This window comes from Pagrus major, chromosome 2, assembly GCF_040436345.1.
Source record: "Pagrus major chromosome 2, Pma_NU_1.0".
NCBI classification, from domain to species: domain Eukaryota; kingdom Metazoa; phylum Chordata; class Actinopteri; order Spariformes; family Sparidae; genus Pagrus; species Pagrus major.
In genome coordinates this window covers 9,579,861-9,588,992 of record NC_133216.1, presented here as the reverse complement: position 1 = coordinate 9,588,992, position 9,132 = coordinate 9,579,861, and the positions used below count along the sequence as shown (strand labels likewise).

The 9,132-nt window shown below is 38.8% G+C and overlaps 1 protein-coding gene across 2 annotated transcripts; it reads left to right on the top strand.

Annotated features, from left to right (window-relative positions):
* The first annotated feature begins 6,479 nt into the window (after nucleotides 1-6,479).
* On the top strand, nucleotides 6,480-8,887 carry LOC141013121 (diablo IAP-binding mitochondrial protein-like). 2 transcript variants are annotated; one of them, XM_073486689.1, is made up of 6 exons: nucleotides 6,480-6,808; nucleotides 6,956-7,088; nucleotides 7,221-7,346; nucleotides 7,728-7,838; nucleotides 8,004-8,100; nucleotides 8,295-8,887. In XM_073486689.1, the coding sequence occupies exons 1-6, from the start codon at nucleotides 6,672-6,674 to the stop codon at nucleotides 8,498-8,500; spliced, it is 810 nt and encodes a 269-aa protein (XP_073342790.1). In that variant the 5' UTR covers nucleotides 6,480-6,671; the 3' UTR covers nucleotides 8,501-8,887. The 2 variants fall into 2 exon arrangements, with proteins under 2 accessions (XP_073342790.1, XP_073342798.1); XM_073486697.1 differs by having other exon boundaries at nucleotides 6,577-6,808; nucleotides 6,959-7,088.
* Nucleotides 8,888-9,132: the final 245 nt, after the last annotated feature.

Sequence of the window (9,132 nt, the reverse complement as noted above, 5' to 3'; positions counted from 1 at the left end):
TTTTTACGGACAAGAATGGCAGAGAAAGTACAGCCACACTTTTCATTATCAGCTGTACCTTCATCAGCTTGCACTGCCAAACAGAGCAAGAAAAGACAGACTGAACTTAAGAAGGCTACAACAAAAAGAAGTTGGATAGCTCAAGAGGTGAAATGAGAGTCAACAATGGAGTGGCTGTTCAACGATGGCGACAACTGACATAGTTGAAGGCCTGAAAACGGACGCCATGGTAGCTGTGTCTGTTGGACAGGTAATGAGCTGGTTTGTTTTGGTTGGGGGAAATGTATTATTACTCTGCATTATGTAGTCAACGTAGCTAAAGTTAGCTCCTTATGTCCCATGTCGTATGTATTATCCCAACGCTAACATCGTTCGCATTGTCAGCTTCTAGCTAACGTTAGCTAGCTAGGATAGACTACTGCCGTATGAAACATATTTACATGTAACGTTACCATTTACACGCAGGCCAACGTTTAATATGTACTGTGGATCTAATCCATATAGCAGTGTTCACACATGCACTGCTACCCTGGGCTGTTTGGACATTAGCCAGACAAGCTGTATGTGAGAGGCGGACTAATTCTTGTGTGCTACACGTGTGAAAGGCCAAGTCCACTGTTCAGAGGTCAAGGGAAGATTACATATATCTGTGAATATAGTTTGCATTGAAGTCCTAAGCAGATGTTGTTTGATGTTTTTTTTGTGACGTTCATTCATATAGACTTTGCATTAGACGTTTTACAGTTGTGCTGATGTTGCCTATGTCTGTGTCCTATAGTTATGATAGGGACGCATCAACTTCTAGCCTTTGAAGCCTCAGTTCACGACAGAACCATTCCCTGATGTTTCCACTATTTCTGCAGAGTCTCGCTGACAGGTGAGTGTAACTTGATGCTGGTAGCAACATGGATCAAACCACTGCTATTCATGTAATATGTATCTTGGATGGATACATTTCATATATACACACGTCCTTGCTGTATGTGCATGAATGTGCTTCTTAGCAGAGATACAATACAATTCTTTAGCTGCACCAGGAAACTGCTTCAAGTACTGGTCCTAACAGTCAAATGTTAGCCTACTGCTCAAGACTATTACATATTAGTAAGACATTTTTTAACAAAATAGACTTTGTATTTCAATTCATGATCTGACTGTCAGCTGACCACAGTAGAATTGTGGGAAACACTGACCATAATTGCTGCACACCATGCATCTACCACTCCCTTCAAATAACCGCTTGCTACCTATCACATAAGCTTACCATCACCCACCTAACCCCAGACATTTATTATTACTTTTTTTTTTTACATAGCAACAGTCCTGTGTTGTCTTTGTGAGAATAAATGAAATTTTAATGCCCCATAAACACATTGAAATGTACCTTTATGTCCTGTAAATACATTTAGTTCTCCATCCTTGTCTAGTTTTCTGTGATTATTATATTTTTTGCAGAGATGATGACTTTTCAGTCACAGGAGTTGAGGAGTTGGACAAGTAATGTTGTAATATGGTATTTCAAGGTCTGACTGAGTTTTACAAAATAAGCGTGTAGCAGGCCCACCACTAATCTTGTTGTTTTAGCTTTGCCCTATCTAACTTTACCATAGCCAGCTGCCGCTAGCTAACCAACAATAAGTTACAAAAACAATTTCTGAATGCTAACAAAGCTAGTTTGACAGCTGTCAGTACCAGCAATGGCTATGTTGGTTGTTTACGTTCAATATGATAATATTAGGTGTTTACTTACAGGTGAATGAGACATGAGGTAGCTACTTGTTGTTAGATGTTGTGATGAAAATGAAGCACTGATAGTCTTCTTCCTACCGCTGGTGAGGACTCGGACTCCGTCGGCGGTATTCGGCAGTTGCCGGTCAGTGCACATTCATGGTTTGGGGGGGAGCGTCTTTGGAGAGAGGCCGAAGTGCAGGGAGCGGGGTTTACTGGCTGGATACTTTCAAAATCTAGCCTGGGCTTGACTTTTTTTTCCAATTTACCGACCCCAGCTTTAACAGTGAACAGTTTGTTAACTATTAAAGTGAAACTCTTGCCAAAATGCAACCTAGGCTTTTTTTGTGAATGTATTTGAGTCAAACCTTCATGTAAAAGCATAATTATGACGAAAAAGCCACTTTTAAGATTCACCGTAGTTTCGTTTCTGGGTCAAACTCATTTTCAATGGTGTGCAGGGGCAACTTTATGGTAGCATCAAAATCGCTGCATTCTCTCCCACAGAAAACACTGCTCCTGCACTGCCTGAAACGCCTGGTTTGGAGTCAAGCCTTTACTTCCATAACTTATGTGCATCACCATTTAACAGACGTTACATAGATATATATGTTTATATATATATATATTATAAAATATATTTGGATGTACCACAGCCATGGTTATCAGCTGTAGCGGCGTTATGTTGGATCACACCACCTTGCTTGGCATGACCCGCCCCACTCTGCCTCTGATTGGTTACATCCTGCCCTGTAAGTAATGCGCAAGTGCAACTTCCATCAAAGATTGAACAGAGGCGAGATGGCTCCATAGCTAAAATAGAGCATTCAAGACATGGTGTGTAAAAGGATGCTGCAGCAATGCACCATATAAGAAAAATAACATGTTTTTAGAAAATTAAAGTATGTAAACCTATTCTAATAGGGCCCCCAAATAAAAGTATGAACCTGAAAATTAGCATAATATGACCTCTTTAATTGTTTGTGAAAGAAAGGGAATATTTTTTTCAATAGAAATAACATTACATTGATCATATGTAAAGTCTAGACATTATTAATGTGGCAAATTACTTTTTTAGCTGGTAATTGATGATTTTTTTAATGGAATATCTACATAGGTGTACAAAAGGACCATTTTCAGCAACCATTACTCGTGTGGTCCAATGGCTAATCCAAGTTTGTTGTGTAAAAAGGCTAACTGATGATTAGAAACCTCTCATGTATTGCTGGCACAATACACTATGTGTGTACAATGGGTTGCAGACTAGGAGCTGTTGAATATCTGTGAAACTAGATAAATGTCCCTTTAATTAAATGTCCACACAAAATGTCTCTTTTATTATTTTGTGCTGATGCAGAGCAGTTTCTGAGTCACTTAACTGAGTCTTTTACAGCTGGACGGGGGAGCCCTGATATTGATTTTTGGCATGGCGGGGATTCTGCTGAGTGGACACTTTCAAGTGAGCCCTGTTCCAGCTGTAACTTGTACAATGCAGTTTGTGAACTGTTGAGCAAAGTGTTTTGGCAGCGTTCCTTAAGGCTCAATTTACTTTAGATTTAGTGTGACTGTGGAAGTTTTTTTGAACTGCAGATGGCACTGTCAGTAAAGTGAAGTCTCCTTTTTAGATGAGTTCATTACTACAGGGCCTTAAGAACTGTTCCTATACTACTGTACTATTAAGTATATCCCAATACATAGTATGTCAAATATAGTATGCCCCGAAAATACAAGGATGTCCCACTTCATCCAGTTACATTTTGCAGTAACCAGCATGCCTTTCTGGTTAATCTGACCCACAATCCTCTGTACAGCGGAAGATACGCCACCCTGACCACCCTGTCAAACCTGACCTGCTCTCATCACTATCAACACACTGGGGGTTGTTGACAGTGGATGTAAAGATCAGAAGTGTACATTTCAGGTATGTATATTTGTTCTTGAATGCTGGAGTAGACAAGTTTGCATCATATTGACGTGTTTGTGTGGGTTTCCTCTGGACCTTCCCCGGTTTCCCCCACCATCAAAGACATGTATGTTAGGTTCATTCTCCTGTGAGGCACAAAATACCTCATATCTCTCATAGCTCATATTTCTTTGTCAGCAGTGCATTACTGCAACCACAGGCCGCAGATTTGTATTCTAGTGTACGTGTGAGGCAGCTTAGATGTTTTTGAACTGCGGTGCAAAAGGTAAATGAACACCTTGAAAAACATGGATCTGACACTGAACAGGTAGATGTACTGCATTATTGTTTTTGTCAGTGTTCTAGTGTCAAACTCTTACACAATGTTATTGAAGTTAGTAATGCCAGTTGAGAGGTAACTTGAAGGTGCCATATCAGCATTGTTTCGAAGAAGATGATGAAACCCATAATGAGATGTTTCTGTAGTTTCAATGACGTGCAGCACTGGAGTGAGGTACGGTTAGATCTCTCCAGAGCACGGTTAAACAGCAGGGCTCATATCCCCTGCTTAGTAATTAACAGACTGCTGGCTAATAATTAACATAAAGCTCCCGAGTCTAATTGTGCAACCTGAAGTTTTCATTTGTTTGGCAAACAAGACGACTGTGTTGAGAGCAGCTCACTTGGGTTCGTCAGCTCTTTACGCAGGTTTTGCGTCAGTAGTCAGGACTTCAGGGGGTTGGACCAAAATCTGTGTCCAAAACAAACTCTCTGAACGCCAGCCAATACCACCTCAGCAAATAATGTATTTGCAGGCTATCAGACAGAATGAAGGCTATTGCTGAACTTTTGGCAACAAAAGTTTTAATGAAATATTAAATGACATGGAACAGTGACATATAATAAAAAAAAAAAGTTTTTCCCAAAGGCATGGTGTCATACTGTATTACTATAAAAATATGTACAAAATACACTATACTAAACAGAAATCTGTAACTTCACAAAACATATTTGATTACTTACCATGTTGACAATTATTTTTATTTTTTTTAGTCATTTTCATTTAAAACAATCCATACATCTGCTGTTTACAGCATCAAAGTTACTCAGCTTTGTTACTCTTATGTCACTGAATAGTTTATACTTAATTTAAAAAAAACAACAACAGTGAGGTGTAACACCAAAATATCCAATAAAATTGGAATCATGCAATCGGAATAAACTAAAATCAATCAGCAAAGTGTGCTTATAGGCTCGTTCATTTGAGAAACAGTAAATATGTGTAGACTTTTTTAGACATTTCGTCAATGGAAGAATCTTGACTGGCCAACTCTGTTACCTGACAACAACAATGCAACTGATCATGTCATGCTTCGCCTGCTAAAGACCAGGCTGGAGACATAAATGCACCGAAACAAGTGGGAAGTGAAGATAGCTGCCGGACTGGTTGAGCATCACTAGAGAAGATAATAACATGTGGTAGACTTCATGTATTCATAAATAGCTAAAGATCTCCAACCGAATAATCAATATAGATATGAGACTATATTTAAACTGGCAATATACAAGTCTAGGCTGGCAGCCTGGCACCATTTGTATCTGCTTTCACATCTCTATTATAGACTGAATTAATGAATAAACTTACACTTTTGTCCAATGTTGTTTGTAGTTGCTATTCTGAGAGAAACAGAAGGATGAAGTAGGCTTGGCAGCAGCGGTTCCAACAATAATATCACTTTATTTTAGTTGGTCAGGTACATTTTGGGCCACTAGAATTTGATGATTATCCAGAGTAAGACCCACAATTCCTTCATGATTCAGCATATTTGAAGGTTTACATCCTTAAGCCTAAAGGTTGGCACTGTATATATATTGATGTAATAAAATACTCCACATCTACTTAGTCTACAGTAGACTATATGGTAGGGTGTGCAATATGACAAATTAAAATTTTAAAGTGATTGAATTTGAGAGTCTCTACAATGTACTTTTTGAGACAAATCATAGAGATTGTGGCTTTAAATGTCCTCTGAACAAGCCAATAGAGTGATGTGGCCAACTATGTACTGTAGCAATGCTGATTAGACGAATTACTTCAAGTGGCTTCTCCTAAGGCGACGTATTGTAAACTATGCAATGTGAGTTAGAGTTAGTGGCATGGTGGATGAGAGGCTCATGCCAAAATAGAACTATCTTTAATGCAACATTGTGTTGTAATTTCTGGCTGTAACCCACAAGACATTTTAAAATGGCAATTTAATTGTGATATTATTTTTTGGTCAGCTAGCCCAACCCTATTATATAACAGATCTTCAGCTGTGTTACATACATGTGATTTGCATGATCAGCCCTTTCTGATTTTCAATTGGAGAATAAATGGAGCTCCTTGTGTTGCATTTTGTGCACCTTGGTGTGCCAAGTGTCCGTTTTCAAATCACAAAATGGCTACAGCCATTGTCATGCCATGTGATGAAGAAAAATTATGTGGCATAGCCATTATCATCATTTTGATTTGTAATACCTTATATTAATTGTATGAGAATTTTATAAAATTCCAGAACAAATTCTCACTTAATGTGTAACAAACCCTAATAATTAGGATAGTTGTAACCTAAAAAAGTCAATTTAAAAAAATTCTAAAAGGTTTATTTTGTCCTGAACTACAGATATACACACACACTCACACACATAGCAGAGCAAGACAGTGAGATAGACCTGCACGTAATTTCTGTCTCTGTGAGCTTTTTCAGATAAAGCCATATACGCACATTTGCAGGCAGAGTCAACAGATCAATGCCTTTTACGCAATGAAACGGTGCTGCGGCCCTACAAATACCCACAGGACATGACAGTTGGTCATCGTCGAGCAGACAGAAAGATAGCAAGCAGCGAACAAGAATACTCCTCTGATTTCTAAAGGCAACAGTCAGTGGACAACAGATTAGGTTGAACAGCGGAAAACAGAAAACCTACGATCAGCAATTAGCTTTACACACATCAAATCAAGTACATTCTTTAAGTGCTGCAGTGAATCTGCAAGATGCAAGCTGTTGGTCAGTGTTCAGTGTGTGCCAGCCGTGCTGCTGGAGGACTTCTGCGAAATCACACAGACTTTTCACTGCTGCGGACCAACAAGAGTGTGGTCAGGAGAGGAGCAGCCTGCATCCGTTTCCTAAGGTATGTTATGAATAATAGGCAATGACATAACATAAGCAGTAGGAACACAGCCTAGATCTATGTCATCAAGTGTAGCCTGCATTAGTGCATATACCACTAATTTTGACTATAATAACCTGCTTACATTCCTTCCTTCTTTTTCTACAGCAGTACTGAGAGTGTCCTATTCAACAGCAGGAAGACTGGAGTCCAGAAGTTGGGGGAAAGGACAGATGCTGCGCACATGAGCATAGCACCTCTAAATGTTGCCCGTGGGCTTTGTGCTGTCCCGTTTGCACAGGTGGGTAGGTCTCCTGCCAGAGACAGTATAACACGAACTGCAGCAAATCTTCAGAAAAAAGTTTGTTCTTGTTCTTCATATTTTGTTTGTGGGGAAATTGAAGGAGTTAAAATACTGATCTTCTGTTTGTAGCAAGTGGAATACCTCTCTCATGAGTCCCTGATCAGAAGAGCAGCCTCAGTGGTTACAGACAGTTCAAGTACTTTCCTTTCCCAGACCACCTTGGCCATCATAGATGCCCTTACAGACTATTCAAAGGTAGGTTTTTCCTCAAATGTGAGACGTAATATCCACATTTTATGACTGCCAACCTCAGCTTAAAAGTTTAATTCGTCATTGGGAAGCAAGTATTTTGCTACATTTAATGGTAGCATGAGAAGGCACATTACCACAATTCAGAACTTAAGTCTACATTATTAAGTAGAAATGGGCACAGGTCTGAATCTTTACATCCAGATATAATTACAAGGCAAGACCTCTAAGAATGGAGAATACTATTGTTTAAAGATGCATTGTCAATCACATAGAATCAGAATCAGAAATTATGTTAATCATAGAGAAAAACTACTGTAATGTTATTATTTTGAAAATTGCTCTGTACTGTCCCTGACTTTCTGTCCTCTTTCTGTTTGCTAACAGGCTGTGTACACACGCATTGCTGTCCAAAGACGGTATTTAGCCTCATTGGGAAAACTGACCCCAGCAGAGGAGGATTCGCTCCTGGAGGTGATCAATAGCCAGCGTGCACAGGTTAGTTTGCTTTGCCCTTTTGGAGAAACTTTGAAAACAAATCTAAATCTACTCTAGCTTTCAGTTTTTCCTCTTCAAATCAGCTTTTATTTTTTGCAGAAACAATAGAAAAACATACATGTATTATATTGACTCCTCATCTTCCTCTTCTCTTTGTCCTGACAGATTAGTATTAGACTAGAAAAATGCAGACGTTTTGAGTCAAACTGGATCAATGCTGTCAACCTGTGCAAAATGGCAGCTGAGGCAGCGCGCACTTCAGGTGAGTTGAATGAGTACAGCTGTATTTCCTGGGTCTTGATGAAATGCTGAAACACCATTGTATTTATAATGATGGAAGGATGAAAGGATTACAATTCAATTCATCTGCTGTCTGAGTTAGACTTTGGAACATTTACAGCTTTATTTAAAAACTGCGATTTGACAAAATCCATGTTTGCGTCTGTGTGTTTCCAGGAGCTGAGCAGGCGTCCATCACAGTGAGGACAAACATTCAGGTGGCCCAGTCACAGGTGGAGGAGGCACGGAAGCTGTCAGCGGACGCAGATAAGAAATTGGCTGAGACTAAAGTTGAAGAGATCCAAAGGATGGCAGAATATGCTGCCTTTCGAGAAGATAGTGAGGAGCCTGAGCTGCATGAAGCTTATCTCCGTGAAGACTGAGACAGATAGTTAGAGATATTGGAAAATGTTAAAAAAAACAACCCAAAAAAACCCCAAAACAAAAATTTTTAAGCTTGTAAAATGTTTACATGTTTAAAATCAAATTTTTGAAAGGGAATGAAATGACTTGCTAACAATTTGCAAATGCTTAGGATTGCAAAAATCATTATTTAAGACTATTTATTTGATTTGTTAATGTCAGCCACTTCTAGAGCTTGTTGAAGGTGATTAGAAAATGTCTATATTGTGTAGCAGTGGGGCTTGTCAAACATCAGATCATAATGTTGTTTATTTAATGTTTTATTGTAACAGAGACATTTCCTTTTATAAAACTATGGTGTGTATGTATTCACATATTAACAATACATAAAATAAATCTTGAATTAATATATGTGTTGGTGGGTCCTTTTTTCTACAATGTCAATTAATACTAAATTCATCAGATATTACTGGTTACTACAGACAACTGTTGCTTCACAACAAAAAGGGTTTAAAGCCATATCTTCTTTGCCTCTAACAAGTTGCCTAAAGATTAATGACTTGTGTGATGGCAGCATTATCAGCAGACATTTGATTGTAAATAAAGCATGATCTCTGCGCAGTGCAGTTATAGAAAAATAATGCAAAATTCA

Bases quoted from the DNA above. Each gene is read 5' to 3' on its own strand.
- LOC141013121 (XM_073486689.1), top strand. From the start codon at position 6,672: ATGCAAGCTGTTGGTCAGTGTTCAGTGTGTGCCAGCCGTGCTGCTGGA. The intron at 7,089-7,220 runs GTGGGTAGGTCT...TTCTGTTTGTAG, and splicing joins GTGCTGTCCCGTTTGCACAG to CAAGTGGAATACCTCTCTCA. The intron at 7,347-7,727 runs GTAGGTTTTTCC...GTTTGCTAACAG, and splicing joins CCCTTACAGACTATTCAAAG to GCTGTGTACACACGCATTGC.